The 20,977-nt window shown below is 50.8% G+C and overlaps 1 protein-coding gene across 1 annotated transcript in view; it reads right to left on the minus strand.

Annotated features, from left to right (window-relative positions):
- Positions 1–20,977, minus strand: part of SOX6 (SRY-box transcription factor 6) — a 416,902-nt gene that overhangs the window by 64,453 nt on the left and 331,472 nt on the right. Inside the window, 1 exon segment of the mRNA XM_077453685.1 lies at positions 1,774–1,923. Within this exon segment, the coding sequence (XP_077309811.1) occupies positions 1,774–1,923 (150 nt within the window).

Here is a 20,977-nt window from a genome sequence, read left to right on the forward strand (position 1 = left end):
CCATGTGGGGATCGCCGGTACCCCAATGTGGGGATCGCCTGTACATCCCATGTGGGGATCGCCTGTACATCCCATGTGGGGATCGCCTGTACATCCCATGTGGGGAATCGCCTGTACATCCCATGTGGGGAATCGCCTGTACCCCGATGTGGGGATCGCCGGTACCCCGATGTGGGGATCGCCGGTACCCCGATGTGGGGATCGCCGGTACATCCCATGTGGGGATCGCCGGTATCCCATGTGGGGATCGCCTGTACATCCCATGTGGGGAATCGCCTGTACATCCCAATGTGGGGATCGCCTGTACATCCCAATGTGGGGATCGCCTGTACCCCAATGTGGGGATCGCCTGTACCCCAATGTGGGGATCACCTGTACGCCATTCCCCATGTGGGGATCACCGGTAAGCCCAATCTGGGGATCGCCTGTACCCCAATGTGGGGATCGCCTGTACACCACCCCGCATGTGGGGATTACCTGTAAGCCCAATGTGGGGATCACCTGACCAACCTCACCCCAACTACACGCCCCCGGCCGCACCCCAACTACTTGCACCTGACCGCACCCCAATACACACCCCCGACCTCACCCCAACTGCACGCCCCAACCTCAGCCCAACTGCAACCCAAAAACATACCCCGACCACACTGCACCGCAACTGCACGTACCCGACAGCAACCCAACTGCATGCCCCAACCGCACTGCAACTACATGCCCCCGACCGCACCCCAACTACATGCCCCCGACCGAACCCCAACCACACGCCCCCAACCGAACCCCAACTACATGCCCCCGACCACACCCCAACCACACTTCCCACTACCACACCCCAACCACACTCCCCCAACCACACCACAACTACACACCCTGACCACAACCTAAGGCGACCATGGAAGCTGGCAGTCCACCAATATTCAGGCTCGCTATGCCTACACATGTCTACAATGCAATCACACACAGAATTTTCGGGGGTTCTGTCCCTGTTTCTAATAATAATCAGTTCCTGTGTCCGTGACAGGTAAGCGTTGTGTAGTTGGCCCAGTGAAAGCAAATGCAACTTAACCAGACAGTGACCCCCATCTGTGTACTTAGAGCGCCTCTCCAATCGGCCATTCAGTGCGATCCGGTGACTCGCTACACTTAGCTGGCGGCATCTATGGTGCCACACTAAGCCTTGGATACAAAGTGTAGTTGAAAGGTGCTGTCCCCCTTTACCGCTCATGTACTAAATCGAGATCGAAAGCGGCCTCAACCTAGGCTCCTCCCAGGCCACACCCCCTGACATGTTTTGCACCAGGACTTTGACTAGCCTAGAGGACTATATCTAAGCCCTGTGGGTGAGGTGAAGTGTATCAGAGGGTGTGGCCTGGGAGGAGCCTAGGCTGAGGCCACTTTCTATCCTGATTTGGTACGTGGGCTGTCAATCGATCTCAAGGAAAGTCCCATTTTCATAATATACTATAATAGTCTCTCTGTGTGGAGTTATCGGGGGATGGGTAATTTCCAGTATCTCAGATGCATTGTTGCCATTTGCCCACCATTGTTCTGGATTTTATCATTTTTATAATTTCTTGCAAAAAAAAAAACAAAACCCCGGAGCAATTTACTGACTGAGCAACCAGATAAAGAGAAGGAAAACTATATCAGATTTATTATTCACCCCCCCCGCCCAAGTCATATACCCGGCGCCCCTCACCCCTTAGTGACCAGCCGCCATCTGACATCACTGCGCAGGCAATGATCTGATGGCAAATGGCTTTCGGCAGACTTTACCTTGACCTGTGTGATGGGGCTGCTCCCCCTCTTCTCGCTCTTGACGGCGGTGGGCGACAGGGGTCCCGTGGAATTGGGGGGCTGAGGCGTGGAGGGCATCTTGGCTCCAGGAGAGACCTGCATGCTGGCGAGCTGAGCGGCATAGAGTTGCTGCGGAGGGAAGAGAGACGAGAAGAATGTCAGATTGATCATCGTTTCTACAATTGTCACCCACATCTATTTCTGCTCGGTGTGGTTTCTGCTCTTCCTGTGTGACACATTGTTGTATTGATTGCTGATAATGCCGTATTTTTACCATCCAATGCTGCCTCATACACCTGAACTATGAGCAATTGCTTCTGAAAACATTGCAACAGCGAAATTATCCCTGACCCGCCCATAACCCCGGTGCTGCAAGACTGCAATGCTACGCACTGGCTCACCCAGGCCCCCGGTGCTCCAAGATGGCAGCCCTACGCACTGGCTCACCCAGGCCCCCGGTGCTCCAAGATGGCAGTCCTACTCACTGGCTCACCCAGGTCCCCGTTGCTCCAAGATAGAAGCCCTACGCACTGGCTCACCCAGGTCCCCGGTGCTCCAAGATGGCAGCCCTACGCACTGGCTCACCCAGGTCCCCGGTGCTCCAAGATGGCAGCCCTACACACTGGCTCACCCAGGTCCCCCGTTGCTCCAAGATAGAAGCCCTACGTACTGGCTCACCCAGGCCCCCGGTGCTCCAAGATGGCAGCCCTACGCACTGGCTCACCCAGGTCCCCGGTGCTCCAAGATGGCAGCCCTACGCACTGGCTCACCCAGGTCCCCGGTGCTCCAAGATGGCAGCCCTACACACTGGCTCACCCAGGTCCCCCGTTGCTCCAAGATAGAAGCCCTACGTACTGGCTCACCCAGGCCCCCGGTGCTCCAAGACTGGCTCACCCAGGCCCCTGGTGCTCCAAGATTGCAGCAATACGCACTGGCTCACCCAGGCAATCGCTTCTGAAAACATTGCAACAGCGACACGATCCCTGACCCGCCCATGACCCCGGTGCTGCAAGACTGCAATGCTACGCACTGGTTCACCCAGGCCCCCGGTGCTCCAAGTTGGCAGCCCTACGCACTGGCTCACCCAGGCCCCCTGTGCTCCAAGATGACAGCCCTACGCACTGGCTCACCCAGGCCCCCGGTGCTCCAAGTTGGCAGCCCTACGCACTGGCTCACCCAGGCCCCCGGTGCTCCAAGATGGCAGCCCTATGCACTGGCTCACCCAGAACCCCGGTGCTGTAAGCCCCGGAAGTATAGAGCCATCATTCATATATAATATCTCAGCACTGTCTCCTATATCTCACTTCTATATACATCACTGCCGGATGCCCCGCAACCAAACTCCACCGTTCTTCTGCTTTAGGGTGACCATAGATGGGGGCAGAAGATCCAACTTCTATAGAATAACAGTGAGGCCCCCTATATATTTAAAAGTATGTGAGGCCCCCCTACAAATGAGTCAAGGTGTCCTCAGTGGAGCTTACTGGTGGTCCTTCATCATACAAAGACATTGTAGGCAAATGTGCTCTTTCAACCTTGTGGTAACCGTTTGGTGAAGACCCTTTCTGTTCCAGCATGACTGTGCCCCCCCCCCCCCATGTACAAAGCATGACTGTGCCCCCCCCCCCCCATGTACAAAGCATGACTGTCGCGTCCACCCCCCCCATTTCACCTGTGTACGAAGCCAGCTCCATAAAGCCATGGTGTGAGCTGTTTGGTGTGGAGGAACTTGAGTGTCCTGCACAGAGCCCTCACCTCAACCCTACTGAACATCTTTGTGGTGAATTGGAACGCCGGTTATAAGCTAGGTCTATTTATGGTGCCCAAAACGAGGCCTAGCATGTAAACCAGGTCTTTTTATCCAACATCAGTACCTGACCTCACAAATGGGTATAAATTCCCACAGACACCCTCCAAAATCTTGTGGAAAGTCTTCCCAGAAGAGTGGATGTTGTAGCCACCAGGAAGCAACTCCATAACAACGGCTATGGTTTTGAAATGGGATTCTCCAACAAGCTCATATAGGCATGATGGGGGGGGGGGGGGAGAAACTCGAGTGCCCTGACCTCTACCCTACTGAAAACCTTAGGGTTGAATTGGAATGCCGATTATAAGCCAGGTCTATTTTTGGTGCCCAACGTGAGGCCCAGCATGTGATGCAGGTCTTCTCAACCAACGTCAGTACCTGACCTCACAAATGGGTACAAATTCCCACTGACACCCTCCAACGCCTTGTGGATGTCCAACACGCTCATATAGGTGTGATGGGTGGAGGAACTTCAGTGTCCTGCACAAAGCCTTGACCTCAACTCTACCGAACCCCTTTGGGATGAATTGGAACAGATTGTGAGGCAGGTCTTCCTAACCAACATTAGTTCATCACTGGCAGACATCACTTAACCAAACTCCACCATCCTTCCTCTGTTTTAGGGTGACCATAGATGGAGGGAGAAGATCCAACCTCTACAGAATACCAGCGATGTACCCTACATGAGTAAAAGTATGTGAACCCCCCCCCCCCTATAACTGACCGAGTTCAGATATTCTTAGTGAACACTACAGGGCCTGAAACACGCAAGACTGGCCACGTTCCACACTACATTATTCGTAGTCGTCTCCCACCCAGGGAAGATGATATAAATACGGATTTTTACATAACGTCGGCTTCATTTCTGACTTTATTTATCCGCGTTGGTCTCCAGTAATAATTCCGTCACCTGGTCTATGAAGGGAGCAGATTTCCCGAAAATAAAAATCTGAAACTTCAGAAACGATTGCCGCCGATCTCCTGAAATGCGCTTTTTTTTCTCACTTTTGTAGTAAATGGTCCTAAAAGTGGATGTGGGGAGGATGACTCTCTGCAGTCCGCCGGCGATATTCAGCAGAGACCTAGTTAGGGAAAGTTATTTGGCGCTCCGCGAAATAAAATATGCAAATCTGTGATTCTTTATTTATGGCGGGAAGGCTGAGCCACGGAGACAATGAGTAATTGGGGGGATCTGAAGTCGGAAATACAAAGGAGGTGATTCTGGGGACAATCGGAATTTGCATTACAAGAGACGGCGGCTTAGATCTTCCAAGAAAAAAAAGAAAAATGTATCCGCGACAATTCGTTACCCGGGATAATGAACCGGCACAGCCGGGCCTCCTTAATGGATGGCTCGTAATTACCTCCACTCTAAAGAAGACTCGCGGGGTTTGCTGAGCCGTCTGCGGGTCCAATGGGGCCCACAGTCAGCTTTTCAAACTTTCCAGCTTCTGGAGAACTACAAGTGTCAGCATTCCCTGAACAGTCCTGACATGAAGACTCTGCTCCTTCCAATGAGTAGTTCAGCTCAGGACCCCACCACTCCACCACTCCGCCATACCGACCACTCTGCCATACCGACCACTCCACCATACCGACCATAATGACCACTCCACCATACCGACCATAATGACCACTCCGCCATAATGACCACTCCGCCATACCGACCATAATGACCACTCCGCCATACCGACCATAATGACCACTCCGCCATACCGACCATAATGACCACTCCGCCATACCGACCATAATGACCACTCCGCCATATCGACCATAATGACCATTCAGCCACACCGACCACCCCGCCATACCGACCATAATGACCACTCCGCCACACCGACCATAATGACCACTCCGCCATACCGACCATAATGACCACTCCGCCATATCGACCATAATGACCATTCAGCCACACCGACCACCCCGCCATACCGACCATAATGACCACTCCGCCACACCGACCATAATGACCACTCCGCCATATCGACCATAATGACCATTCAGCCACACCGACCATAATGACCACCCCGCCATACCGACCATAATGACCACTCCGCCACACCGACCATAATGACCACTCCGCCACACCGACCATAATGACCACTCCGCCACACCGACCATAATGACCACTCCGCCACACCGACCATAATGACCACTCCGCCATACCGACCATAATGACCACCTCGCCACACCGACCATAATGACCACCTCGCCACACCGACCATAATGACCACTCCGCCATACCGACCATAATGACCACTCCGCCATACCGACCATAATGACCACTCCGCCATACCGACCATAATGACCACCTCGCCACACCGACCATAATGACCACTCCGCCATACCGACCATAATGACCACCTCGCCATACCGACCATAATGACCACTCCGCCATACCGACCATAATGACCACTCCGCCATACCGACCATAATGACCTGACCACCCTGCCATACCGACCATAATGACCTGACTACCCCGCCATACCGACCATGGACACACCATGGAGCCCCCGCTGTCTTGGGGTCTGATTTGTATGCTGACATCTGATTGGTTCTTGAAGCAATTTGCACCCAATCTGCGCCCTTAACAAGTTGTCCCTGAACGGTGATCTCCGGCACAATATAATTGTCTGGATATTAGAGGAATCTGCAGCGTCCGGCAGATACACGGCGGCAAAGACACGGGACATAATTCAGTGTCACCGCTCCCCGCCACATGTACAGAAGAGAAGAGTGTTCCGGAAAGACGCGTCACCGCTCAGGATTAACAACCGGCAACACCGCGTCTTCCTCCTAGATCTCCTCTGTATTCCCACATCACCGACTATATACTATACTGAGCGACTCTCCTCTCCTGAAATACTCTGCACCGCTGGAGGACGCCGCTCCTTTCTCTATAACTCTCCTCTCCTGAAATACTCTGCTGGAGGACTCTGCTCCTTCCTCTACAACTCTCCTGAAATACTCTGCACCACTGGAGGACTCCGCTCCTTTCCCTATAACTCTCCTCTCCTGAAATACTCTGCTCTGCTGGAGGACTCTGCTCCTTCCTCTATAACTCTCATCTCCTGAAATACTCTGCACCACTGGAGGACTCCGCTCCTTTCCCTATAACTCTCATCTCCTGAAATACTCTGCACTGCTGGAGGACTCTGCTCCTTCCTCTATAACTCTCCTCTCCTGAAATACTCTGCACTGCTGGAGGACTCTGCTCCTTCCTCTATAACTCTCCTCTCCTGAAATACTCTGCACTGCTGGACGACTCTGCTCCTTCCTCTATAACTCTCCTGAAATACTCTGCACCACTGGAGGACTCTGCTCCTTCCTCTATAACTCTCATCTCCTGAAATACTCTGCACTGCTGGATGACTCTGCTCCTTTCCCATTAAGGCCTCTGTATGTCTCATATTTCATCTCCCATTGAATAACAATGTGTATTTTTGTAACATTGTATCGGTTATTGATATATTGATGATGCGAATGGTTCACAATCTCACTGTATTGCGGAATCGGAGATGAGATCTGGAGGAGGACGGGAGAGATGAGGAGACAATGCGGAATCTTTGAGGCCGGGTCTGGCGGATTCTATAGGGGACGCGATGATGTACAGACGGCGCTCAGCCATACGTGACGCGTTCCGCCTTCGCTCATATCAAAGCGCGCCGCCTCTATAAACTATTCATGTCGGTGATATGAATAGGAAATCACTTTCAATATTTAAAGTAGTCGTCTCCAATCACACGGCTGCCGATAAATAACGTTTCATGTGAAAGAGAATAAGACATCGCGGCGGACAAACACAAAGGCGTCTGATATTCAAATGGCGCTGCCGCTGCTTCTTCTGATGTGACGGGGCCCGGGCGGGACCCTTTGGCACTCAGGGCCCCCAAAACTACTACAAAGAGGGCGGCGGAGAGAGAGAGAGGCAACAAGAAAGGTTCCAGTCCGCCGGAGAGAAGAAAGAGAGGTCAGAGGGCAAAGGACGGCGCCCGCGTCATCCAACACCTCTGGGGGGCCAATTGTGGTCGTCGTTTCTTATTAATATTGAGCGGTGATGTGCATCGTGCAGACGAACGTTCTGCGGAGAGGCGGGAGACTCTGCAAATGATTATTTCTGATACAATTCCTAATAATAATAATAATAATAATAATAATAATAATAATAATATGTAACAATTGGATTTATTCTGCAACATCACGCCTTGTATCCTTCCTTCATCGCGCATCGTATCCTTCATCGCGCCTCGTATCCTTCATCGCGCCTCGTATCCTTCATCACACATTGTACCCTTCATCGCGCCTTGTACCCTTCATCGCGCCTTGTACCCTTCATCGCGCCTTGTACCCTTCATCGCGCCTTGTACCCTTCATCGCGCATTGTACCCTTCATCGCGCCTTGTACCCTTCATCGCGCCTTGTACCCTTCATCGCGCCTTGTACCCTTCATCTCGCCTTGTACCCTTCATCGCGCCTTGTACCCTTCATCGCGCCTTGTACCCTTCATCGCGCCTTGTACCCTTCATCGCGCCTTGTACCCTTCATCGCGCCTTGTACCCTTCATCGCGCCTTGTACCCTTCATCGCGCATTGTATCCTTCATCGCGCATTGTATCCTTCATCGCGCCTTGTATCCTTCATCGCGCCTTGTACCCTTCATCGCGCCTTGTACCCTTCATCGCGCCTTGTACCCTTCATCGCGCCTTGTACCCTTCATCGCGCATTGTATCCTTCATCGCGCATTGTATCCTTCATCGCGCATTGTATCCTTCATCGCGCATTGTATCCTTCATCGCTCCTTGTATCCTTCATCGCGCCTTGTACCCTTCATCACACATTGTATCCTTCATCGCGCTTTGTATCCTTCATCATGCATTGTATCCTTCATCGCGCCTTGTATCCTTCATCGCGCCTTGTACCCTTCATCGCGCCTTGTACCCTTCATCGCGCCTTGTACCCTTCATCGCGCCTTGTACCCTTCATCGCGCATTGTATCCTTCATCGCGCATTGTATCCTTCATCGCGCATTGTATCCTTCATCGCGCATTGTACCCTTCATCGCTCCTTGTATCCTTCATCGCGCCTTGTACCCTTCATCACACATTGTATCCTTCATCGCGCCTTGTATCCTTCATCATGCATTGTACCCTTCATCGCTCCTTGTATCCTTCATCATGCATTGTACCCTTCATCACACATTGTATCCTTCATCGCGCATTGTACCCTTCATCGCGCATTGTACCCTTCATCGCGCATTGTACCCTTCATCGCTCCTTGTACCCTTCATCACACATTGTATCCTTCATCGCGCCTTGTATCCTTCATCATGCCTTGTATCCTTCATCGCGCCTTGTATCCTTCATCGCGCCTTGTATCCTTCATCGCGCCTTGTATCTTCAGGAAGGTAAAGTGACAGTTCTCTCTATGCACAGCGCATGGCAAATCACTGGCAGTTTTTCACCTTCTTTCTTCTTTTTTTCCTCTTTCAGTGCTGCTGATCTCCTCCATCCTCCTTAAGCCACTTCCCAACTACATGCGCTCTCTCCTGCGTTCAGGGGCGGACTGACCATTTGGCCACTCGGGCCCCGGGCCACTAGGGGGCCCCTTCAGGGTTGCCAGCCTCAGTAAAACCAGGGACAGTATGTAAAAATCTGTGTTTTCTTTACATCTGTCTCTGAAATGTCCCTTACTGACATCCTTTTGGTCTAAAAATCCTGAGATTATATCTGCCCCGCCTCTCCAGTACCTTCTCAGCCAATAGAAACATGTCTGTATATACTGTGTGATTGTATACTGTGTGGCCCCATAATCTCCTAATGCCCAGGGGCCCCATCAGTTGTCAGTCCGCCTGCGTTGGCCACACATCATTGAGCTGACAACAGTGGACCGTGCCTTCATAATGCATGCTAAAGCGGCCACTTGTAGCCCGTGTGACAACGCAGGAGCACATTTGGGGGCAGGGATAGAGCGTTGTCACCCTATAACAGGAAGTGCCTGAACAGGGACCTCCAAGGCGGGATCACCAGAGATTTTTTAATGAAAGTTGCAGATTACCATTGTAATGCACCTCCACCCCCCCTGCAAGGGTTAAATGCTTGTGAAATTGATTGTAAAGGAAATATTTTTATTAAAAACATGTTATACTTCCCGGCTCTGTGATGGTTTTTCAAAGAGGAGCCCAGATCCTCCTCTTCTCAGGTCCCCCGCCATTCGGTCTGCCCCCCCCCCCCTTGCTGTGTGTCGCTCATAGCAAGGTGCTTGCCGTGGGGGCACTCGTGCCTGCTCGCTCCCAAGCCGGCTATCTGCGTCTATAAGACACACAGAACACAGCTCGGCTCTGCCCCCTACTCCCACCTCACTGGCTGTGATTGACAGCAGCGGGAGCAAATGGCCTCTCAGCCAATCAGGTGGGAGAGACCACCCAGGAGAGCACATCGCTGGATAGAGAGGGGGCTTAGGTAAGTATTGGGGGGCTGAGGGAGGAGCTTCTCACTGAAGGTCTTATACCTTCATACATAGAATGCACCTTCAGCCTTTACAACCACCTTAAGTCGGGGGGGGGGGGGGGGTGGTGAGGCCCTTATCTTCTCCTCGCTCCACCAGGCCCCCTTTGCTCCATGTTATTGGTCAACCACGGCCTCCTCTGTAAGCTGCTCCTGGCACACAGTCTCATGGCCGGGGCAAGGGGAGGGCCGGGGCAAAGGGAGGGCCGGGGCAAAGGGAGGGCCGGGGCAAGGTGAGGGCAGGGGCAAGGTGAGGGCAGGGGCAAGGGGAGAGTCGGGACAAGGGGAGAGCCAGAGCAAGGGTTGAGTCAGGGCAAGGGGAGGGCTGGGGCAAGTAAGTGACTGTTGGGTGTAGGATCCTCTAAGCTTGCACATGAGCGGGGGAGGGGGGAATATTCGCCTTTGGTGCTGAATGACCTTGTCCCACCACTAGGTGCAGAGGCTCCGCCCACAGACCGAGAGAAGCGAACACCACCGGCGTCAGAGAAGTCATAGAGCCTCTTCTGCACCCCCTAGACTTAGTAGTCACTGAACCTTTGTAGTATGGGGGAGGGGGTACTTTTTTAAATAGAAATGAATGGGGTTGCTCTATGTGTGTGCGCTGCGACAACGCGCCAAAAACACACGTATTCACCATTCTGTACGAATTTGCGAAACGCCGAAGTATGAATGCAACCTTGAGGAATCTGAGAATCTTCTAGAAATGGGGGCAGGCGATTATTGTGGAGGCCCCCCCCCCCCCCCCCCCGAAGCACTGTCAGAGGATTATGGGAAATAACCCCAAGACTGGGAGTAGAGGACGCCGGGTCCAAGGAGAAAGATGGAGGAAAGGGCTGGTGAACGGCGCCATCTCGGGGGGGGGGGGTGCATTGCCATAAAATTCGGCCCCCAGCTTCACCTCATTTCCCCGAATCATAACAGACTAACTGCGGTTCTGCCGAGAATTGCGAGTTTCCTGCGGCGGGACCCGCGAGGACGGAGCGGCTGGCTGCTCTAATACTTCTGTCCATCTAAGCGTTAAATGAGCCGCTGAAATCCCGCTTAGTTAGAAAGAATTTGCCGTGTTCCGCGCTCTGCGTCCCGGCAGATTACCGCCAGGCTCACCGCGCAGCGCTCCATCATTTCTGGGGCACGGCCCCGGCCAGACCTTTAATCAACGTTAATTAAATGGAGGCCCCTGGGACGGCAGAGGTGACGGCACAACAGCAAAGTCGTCACCTTTTCTTCTCTCACTGAACGAGCGCCGGCGTTCAAACCGAAAATAAGAGCCGGGCGATCGTTTAACAAGAAAGAATAATGAGCCAGCTGATCCCTGACCCCCCCCAGAGATCACTTCATACAATCGGGGCTGCAGGCCAGACGAGGCGAATCCCGCCTGAGCCGCCTCCATTGTGCCACCGAGAACAAGAGATCCGCTTCACCTTCACACCGCGAGTAGCCAGCAGTGGAAAATCAGCAGCTCTGTCCCCTTACCCCTGCAGGAAATAATTCACCGCAGCTGGATCGAACGCATTCCGTATTATATTCTATATTCATCTGGCCACCGCCAGACCCGATGCGAACCTTGAGCTTTGCTCCCTCCCCAACGCTACGCGCTTCAGAAATGCACTGCAAACATTCTGCAACCGTGGGTCACAATTGCGGTGCTGTCAATTGTTAATGTTACCACAAGTGTAGGTAGCAGACTTGCGTTTTGCCATACATTTGTTGCTCACACCCTTGTCACTCAGCCGACCGATCCGCTATTCACTCAGCCGACCGATCCGCTATTCACTCAGCCGACCGATCCGCTGCCCGGCCAGTCGACCATTCCACTACCCACCCAACCGACCAATCCGCTGCCCGTCCAGCTGACTGATCCGCTAACTGCCCCGCCGACTGATCCGCTACCCACCCAGCAAACCGATCCGCTGCCCGCCCAACCGACCTTTCCACTACCCCCCAACCAACCAATCCGCTGGCCGCCCCGCCGACCGATCCGCTAACCGCCCCGCCGACCGATCCGCTAACCGCCCCGCCGACCGATCCGCTAACCGCCCCGCCGACCGATCCGCTAACCGCCCCGCCGACCGATCCGCTAACCGCCCCGCCGACCGATCCGCTAACCGCCCCGCCGACCGATCCGCTAACCGCCCCGCCTACCGATCCACTAACCGCCCCGCCTACCGATCCGCTAACCGCCCCGCCGACCGATCCGTTGCCCGCCCAGCCGACCGATCCGCTGCCCTCCCGACTGATCCCCTGCCCGCCCAGCTGACTGATCCCCTGCCCGCCCAGCTGACTGCTCCGCTAACCTCCCCGCCGACCAATCAGCTACTCACCCATCTACTTCCCTCTGCCCCGCCCATCCCATCCACTATTCACCCCGCCACCCAATCCACTACCAGCCCTGCTGACCGATCTGCTGCCCACCCCGCCGATCGATCTGCTACCCATACCGTCATCCGATCTGCTACCCGCCTCTCTCTCCAATCCGCTATTCACCCCGCCGTCCCCTCCGCTACCCGCCCAGCCCGACCGATCTGCTACCCATCCCGTCATCTGATCTGCTAAACACCCCGTGGACCAATCCGCTAACCGCCCTGCTGTCGAATCCACTATTCACCCTGCCACCCGATCCACTACCTACCCTGTCGTCCGATCTGCTACCCACCCCTCCACCCAATCCGCTATTCACCCTGCCATCCCATCCGCTACCCCGAGCCGACCAATCCGCTATTCGCCCGGCCGTCCTATCCGCTATTTACCCTGCCACCCGATCTGCTACGTGCCCTATTGTCCGATCTGCTACCTGCCCTGTTGTCCGATCTGCTACCCACCCCTTCACCCAATCCGCTATTCACCCCGCTGTCCCATCCGCTATTCATCCAGCTGTCCCATCCGCTACCCGCTCCGCCATTCCATCCACTACCAGCCCCCTGCCATCTAATAAGCTACCCACCCCGTTGTCCGATCTGCTACCCGCCGCCCGATCCGCTACGCACGTACATTGTTATGTTGTGGTATAATGTATTATATATTATGTTACGGTCTAATGTATTTTATATTGCTACATTACTGGATATTATATGGTATATCTCTTATATGGTATTATTATATTACGGTATTTAATATAATATCCTCTATTGAAGAAGAAGTAATTATTGAAATATTACATTATATTAAATATTCTATTATGTTGAGGTATATTATAATATGTATTATATTACTGTATACGATCTATTAAATGATATATTATATTCTCTGTTATATTTTATTATTATTTCCGTTTTCTGCTACAAACAGAAGAGAACCCTCCAGATGGGGGGGAGGTGACTACACCCCAGATATTCGGTCCTGTCTTGGAGCTGAACTTATTATAAACGGCCTCCCCGGCCTCCATTCCTGAGGTTCCTTGCAAGGACGCAGCCGAGTGATAACTCCGCATTATGGACGCCTCAGCGCACTAATCGCTTAAAAAGAAGAGCAGAGCTTCGCCGCGGCCGCCACAAGGCTCCTGGCTGCAGGCGAACGCCCCGACACGACAACATCCAGATGTCGAGATCGTTCCTCTGGAAAGCGGCGCAGCGTCCCGTTCTGTCCCGTTCTGCCGTAACATCTGTCTCCTCTGCTGCTCTGCAACCTGCCGGACGCTAAATCCGGAGCGCGCCGCCGCTCTAAACACGCACATGTGGACGCCATCAATTACCACTGTCACTTTGCCCCAGTAAAGCCAGTTGTGCTGCTGAACAGTCATTAGGTTTATTGGCCCGGTGAGGGGATCGTTCGTCACAGGGCAGCGCCTCGTTCTCCATTAATGAGGAATGACTAGCGACCGCACCGGCGCAGCGATGGGACCGTTGGAGCGCACGCGGTCTCTGGGCCGCAGTCGCGTGTATAGAGATAAATGGCAGCCATTTCTGCCAACAAACTTTGTGGGGAAAAAGAATTGAAAAAGCAGCAAATTGCCATCCTCCATCACCGCCGTCATATCACCGCCACCTTCAGATCTCCGCCATCAGATTACCGCCGCCTTCAGATCTCCGCCATCAGATGACCGCCGCCTTCAGATCACCGCCATCAGATTAGCGCATAAATGATAGAAGTTCCAATAAAGTCATCAAGTGTTTTATTTATGGGGACTAATTAGCATTTCTCCAAGTTTGCATATGCCTAGCAATGCCCCTCCTCCCCATCAGCGCCATCTTTGATACCATCAACGGCCATCTTATTCCAGGCGGCGCCAAAAGACGACTCAACTCTGGAGGTCCACCATGTCTATTATGAACTTTCCTCCATCAATAAATCCACCTTCATATGAAACATTGGTGAGGCACAGCGGATGGATTCTCCACCATTATCAGCAATGGGGACAATGGTTTTTAGGTCGAGGGACCTCCAAGGGATTGATGAAAGCTGCACATACATTGGGGGAGGGGCACAGGATGTAGAAGCACATGGCGCCTGCAGCTATGAGCCTCGGTTGACCTGGATTTTGGCCATAAACTGCAGTTTCAGACTGTTGGCCATCGCCATTTCTTTTACAGCGCTCCGTGGTGCGGTGCCAACTCCATCCTCAGTGACTAACAAATAGTGAGACGTGAAATCCCAACACACAAAAACAGGGAGGGTACCGTAATGCTCCAACCTCTAAAGAGGAAGGAAGGGCCTCAATCCCTGAACCCCCCCGGGGTGCAGGGCTTATGACAGTGGCGAGGTACTCTACTTATGCCAAAGCCAGCTGAACCTCGCTCCTACCTACCAGGACCTATCAAAGCCAGTCTTCCAAGTACTTGATGAAGAGAGACCCCTGGTTGGGGAGAGGAAAAGGGGCCACAGATCCCCTCCAAGAACCCGATAACCTGCACCCTCCTCTGTAAGAGAAATAAAAATAACGTACAAGAACCCCGATAATTAGTGTAAAAATAAATACAAAATGCCATGTGAATAACATGAGGATGGCCTTACAACTGGTATAAAAATGACTCCAAGCTGGCCAGAAGGCCCACCCAAGCTGGCCAGAAGGCCCACTCAAGAACTATGTGCAAAATAGCAAATACGACGTGACCAAGTGCTGGTGAAACTCAGAGAGGTCCCAAACCCATAGTGTTTTTTCGGCACCCCTAAGAGAAACATCCCACGGGGGCTCCTTGTGCATTCTAGCCCCTGACCAGACACCAGATAAAGTTCTGTCCCGACCAGAAAGTACTTTGGCAGAGCCTGTCCACAACTGAGGAACGAAGTCTAACGAACCAGGCAAGATCCAATCCAGGAGGAAAGTAACCCTCTCATAGTACCCACCTTATTACTAACCAGCACCCCCTACTGGGCAAAGGGGAATCAGCATTGGGTTTGATTTACTAAAACTGGAGAGTTCAAAATCTGGTGCAGTTCTGCATAGCAGCCAATCAGCTTCCGGGTTTTATTGTCAAAGCTTAACTGAACAAGCTGAAGTTAGATGTTGATTGGCTACCGTGCACAGCCGCACCAATTTCTGCACCGTCCAGTCATCGACCCCATGGTGGTCCTGGAAACTGATAAGAACGGATATTACACTTGGCCAAAAGGCCAGGTTTGTCCAGTTTGCCCGCCCATTCAAATTTCTGGCTTCTGTGGGCATCTTTGGTGATGTCCTTGACCAAATACGGTCATGACCATACCCACAATGTAAAAATGTAAAAGTTGTGGAGAAGTATAAAGCAGGGTTCGGTTATAAATAAAATCTCCCAAGCTTTGACCATCTCACGGAGCTCTGTTCAATCCATCATCGGAAAATGGAAAGAGTATGGGCACAACCGCAAACCTACCAAGACACGGCCGTCCACCAAAACTGACCGGGCCGGGCAAGGAGAGCATTCATCAGAGAAGAGCCAAGAGGTCCATGGTAACTCTGGAGGAGCTGCAGAGATCCACAGCTCAGGGGGGAGAATCTGTCCACAGGACAACTATTAGTCGTCTCTCCACAAATCTGCCCTTTATGGAAGAGTGACAAGAAGAAAGACATTGGAGAAAGAAAGTCATAAGAAGTCCTGTTTGTAGTTTGTGAGAAGCCATGTGGGGGAGGGGGCAGCAAACATGTGGAAGAAGGTGATCTGGTCAGATGAGACCAAAATTCTACTTTATGGCCTAAAAGTAAAACGCTATGTGTGGGGAAAACTAACACTGCCCATCCCCCCGAACACACCATCCCCACCGTGAGACATGGTGGTGGCAGCATCATGTGGTGGGGATGGTTTTCTTCAGCAGGGACAGGGAAGCTGGTCAGAGTTGATGGGAAGATGGATGGAGACAAATACAGGACAATCTTAGAAGAAAACCTGTTAGAGTCGGCAAAAGACTTGAGACCGGGGCGGAGGTTCCCCTTCCAGCAGGACAACAACCCGAAACATCCAGCCAGAGCTACAATGGAATGGTTTACATCAAAGCATATTCATGTGTTAGAATGGCCCAGTCACAGTCCAGACCTAAATCCCATTGAGAATCTGTGGCCAGACTTGAAAATTGCTGATCACAGACGCTCTCCATCCAATCTGACAGAGCTTGAGATATTTTACAAAGAAGAAGAATGGGCAGAAATGTCCTCTCTAGATGGGCAAAGCTGGTAGAGACACCCCCAAAAAGACTTGTAGAGAAAGGGGGTTCTGCAAAGTATTGACTCCGGGGGGCGCCATACAAATGCCCCTCCCCCACACTTTTCACATATTTATTTGTATCATTTTCCTTCCACTTCACAATTATGTGACACTTTGTGTTGGTCCATCACTTAAAATCCCAATAAAAGACATTTATGATTCTGGTTGTAAAAAAATGTGTGGAATTTCAGGGGTATGAATACTTTTTCAAGGCACTGTAACAGAACACAGAACTGGAAATACAAAAAGATACATTTGTTTCTGAATTACAAACAAAAAAACAAGTGTTGCTGTAAAGATTTCCCGGTAAAATAAATGTTTTTTTTTTCTCTTTGCTCTGCTGCTGTAAAACCTGAAATAGCTCGGATAGTCCCCGCGGTGAAGTGCATTATCCCTATATGCTAAGGACAACACGCGTTCAATCATCTCCGAGGCCATTAATGGTGAATCGCGGCAGCCAGCAACAGTCCGCTGGACTCTCTTATGTGATGCCCGCAGCGAGGCTCTCTCTCTCTTTCTTTTTTTTTTTTTTGTCGTGTTCCGCAGTCGCTTCGATCGCCCCCTCGTGAAGACAGTGTGACAGAATTTAGGTAAACTAGTAGCAATTAGGATAAGTAGACCATTCGACACAATTGCCCTCTCGCTGAGATCCGATGAGAGGCAAACAAGACAAAATGTGCCACCAACCTAATGATAATCGCTTGGAGGACGGGTGCCCACCGCGAAGGGGGGGGGGGGACATTCCAGTCACTTTGCTGTCATCTCTCTGCCGCGGCCGCGCCGGGGGTGTGCCCCAAATAAATCAGCCTGACAGAATAGAGCGACGGATGATGCAAATTGTCTTATCTGCTGTCAGCTGAACGGAGATGGCGAAAAAAAGCCACGGCGGATGATAACTGGGGATGGCGAGCTCCGTACAGCGATCGCGTAAAACTGATGGAAACGCACATCGTGTGAATGTGAAGAACAATGTATAAACAAAATATTTCCGTGTACAGCTTTGTTATATGAACACGGGAAATAAGACTTCCATGTTACATAGGCAGGCTGTGCTTCCTGCTCCGAGATTGGGCTTTACTGCTCCTTCATAGATGATGACATCACAATCTGCGGGTCCCTGATTTTATTATCTCAGCAGTCAGTCAGCAAGAGTGCTGACTGCACTGTCTGTGAGACTAGAGAGGGAACCTACGACCCGGTATACGGCGTGCTATTATCATTGATGATTGGCAAGGTACATATAATGCGTCACCCATGACAATTGTCTGATATCACATGGATGTTTCTTTTCCTTTCATCATATTTATGTATTATTGGTAACTTTTATAGCGCAGCACCCGATACATATTATGGGAAATATGGATCTAATCAACTAACCAATACCTACACAGGATATGACATCACAGTGCAAAGGACGGTTTTAGGCCTCCTCTGCTACTGGACTACATGGACAATTCTGAGTATATACACTGTGTGTGTGTGTATATATATATATATATATATATATATATAAATAATTACAATTATCACTATACAGATCAGACTCCATCAGATACAGTATTACCAGATCAGCTTCACTGAGCTTCTATCAATCAAAGGAAGGAAGGACCCCAACACTAAAAGAGGGAAGAGGGGAGACTGAAGGAAGGAAGAAAAAAAAAAAGGACCAAACCCTGTGAGTGGAGGGAAGGAAGAGAAGAAAAAATAAAAAGGAAAAATGATAGGAAGAAGGTAGGAAATAAGGAAGGAATGGCAGAATTAAAGAAAAGAAGGGATGAAAAATGGAAGGTAGGGGGCGGAAGAAAGAAACAAGGGGGGAAAAAAGTAAAGAAAGGGAGGGAAGGAGCTAGGAAAGGAGGAAATAAGAGAAGGAAGAAGAAAGGAAGGGAAGAATGAAGGCGAAGGGGAAAAAGAGAAGAAGAGAAAAAGAAAAAGGACAAAACATAAGGGAAAGAAGGAATAGTACAATGTAAGAAATTAAGAAGAAAAAAAGGTTGGAAGGAGTAAGGAAGGGAGGAAGGAAACAAAAGGAAAGGTACAAAAGAAAGAGGGAAGGAAGAGAAGAAGAATGGGAGGTGGGGGGGGGGGGGAGGAAATCAAGAGACCAGGGAAGAAGAGGAAGGAAGGGAAGGGACAAAAAGAAGGTGAGAAGGAAGAAAAGGAAACAAGGAAGAAGGAAGGGTGAGGAGAAGGAAATGAACAGGGAATGAAGGGTAGAAGAAAGAAGTGAAGAGAAAAGGAAGAATAAATGATGGAGAAATGAAGGAAGGAAAGAAAGAATAAGAAAGGAAAGAAGGAAAAAAGGGCAAAAGGGAAGGATGGAAAGTAAAGGCAGGGGAGAAGAAAGGAAGAGAAAGGGGAAAAGAAAGACAGGGAGGAAAAAGAAAGGGAAGAAGGAAGAGAATAACAAAGGGAAGAGAAGAAGAACGGGAAGAAGAGAATAAAGGGAAGAAGGAAGAGAAGAAGAAAGGGAAGAGAAGAAGAAAGGGAAGAGAAAAAGAAAGGGAAGAAGGAAGGGAAGAAGAAAGAGAAGAATAAAGGAAAGGGAAGAGAAGGAGAAAGAAGAAGGAACTGAAGAAGGAAGGGAAGAAGAAAGAAGAAGAAAGGAAAGGGAAGAGAAGAAGAAAGGGAAGAAGGAAGAGAAGAAGAAAGGGAAGAGGAAAGTAAAGAAGGAAGAGAAGAAAAGATGAGAAGAAGGAAAGGAGTGAAAGGAAGAGAAGGAAGGGGATGAAGAAATGTTGGGGAGCTCTTTGCTCTGAGCCTCATTGAGTCTCTTATAGAGGGGAAGGTGTTGTACTCGGTCATGTTGCAGTAATTCCCCCACAGCTCCTTATAATGTGATTCTCTCAGAATAATGAAGGGATGGAGGTCATGTGACAACATTCTTCACATTTTCTCCAGTAAGCTGATAGTGAATGTTGTGTCAGCGCCAAAAAGAAATCTTATAAAGAAATTCCCCCTGACAGCCCATCTCTCCCAGTAATGACCCGCCATCCATCTACCGCTCTACATCTGACCTGTACTGCCCACACCCTCACTCCTCCCGATCTGTCCACAGACCCCCCCTTTCTACAGGTGACCCCCCAATTCACAAACACTGCAATACTGGAGAGTGGTGATGTCACTCCTGTATAATATAACATATCTGGAGAGCAGTGATGTCACTCCTGTATAATATAACATATCTGGAGAGCAGTGATGTCACTCCTGTATAATATATCTGGAGAGTAGTGATGCCACTCTTGTATAATATACTTTATATCTGGACTGTGGTGATATCACTCCTGTATAATATATCTGGAGATCGGTGATGTCACTCCTGTATATTTTATATCTGGAGAGCGGTGATGTCACTCCTGTATAATATATTTTATATCTGGGGAGTGGTGATGTCACTCCTGTATAATATATTTTATATCTGGGGAGTGGTGATGTCACTCCTGTATAGGTGATGTGTTCTCCCCATGACTTATATAACCCTTTGTTTGCCCGGAGTACCGGCAATGTCCAGCCAGTGACAGGGTTAAGCCCCCCGTCCCCTCCCCCGCCATCACACAACCTGCTGGAAATAGCCCGAGATGAAACCGTTTAAGTGTGTCTAAACATCATTAAGAGTGGCAGTTGTGTCTGCGAGCGTCCGGGTGAGTGAGCGCATTACACGCGCCCGCCATCCAGGAAATTAATTTTCTTCAATAAAGCCATTTTTAAGCCTCATATATTTCCCAATCTAAACATATGTCACCATTTCATAAACAGAATAAATGGATTAAAATAATACATTACCGATATGCTGACACGTGGAGATATTTTAATTAGAAACGCTTAGGCCACGCCATCCGTAACGCTGGCTGTTTGTTGAAAGCCGCCACGGGCCATTTAATACTCGGGGAGAGGACAGGTATATCTGTCACCCGTCCCGCGCTCTTCACATCCAGCGACATTAACCCCTGCGAGTGAACGGCGACCGCTCTGCGCTCGGAGCGGCCTATGGAGTCTAACAATGGTGGCAGAGGTTCGCCCTCCGCCTCGTGTCACTTTATAGAATAATATTTCTTGATAAAAGGCGGCCCCGGAACATCGGGGTAATTTAAAGGCCGTATTTACGCGGCTGATGCATTACACAGGCTCTCTGTGCGACCATCTTTCACGAGACGCTCTTACAGGCGGCGATAAAACAGCTGAGGAAAGCGAATGTCACTGTCACCCGCAAATTTATGGCGATGGCAGAGAGCGCGGCCCGCCACAGAATGATACTCCGAAACA

Source organism: Lithobates pipiens, unplaced genomic scaffold (assembly GCF_037356315.1).
Source record: "Lithobates pipiens isolate NorthernLeopardFrog02 unplaced genomic scaffold, aLitPip1_a1.2 Scaffold_24, whole genome shotgun sequence".
NCBI classification, from domain to species: Eukaryota; Metazoa; Chordata; class Amphibia; order Anura; family Ranidae; genus Lithobates; species Lithobates pipiens.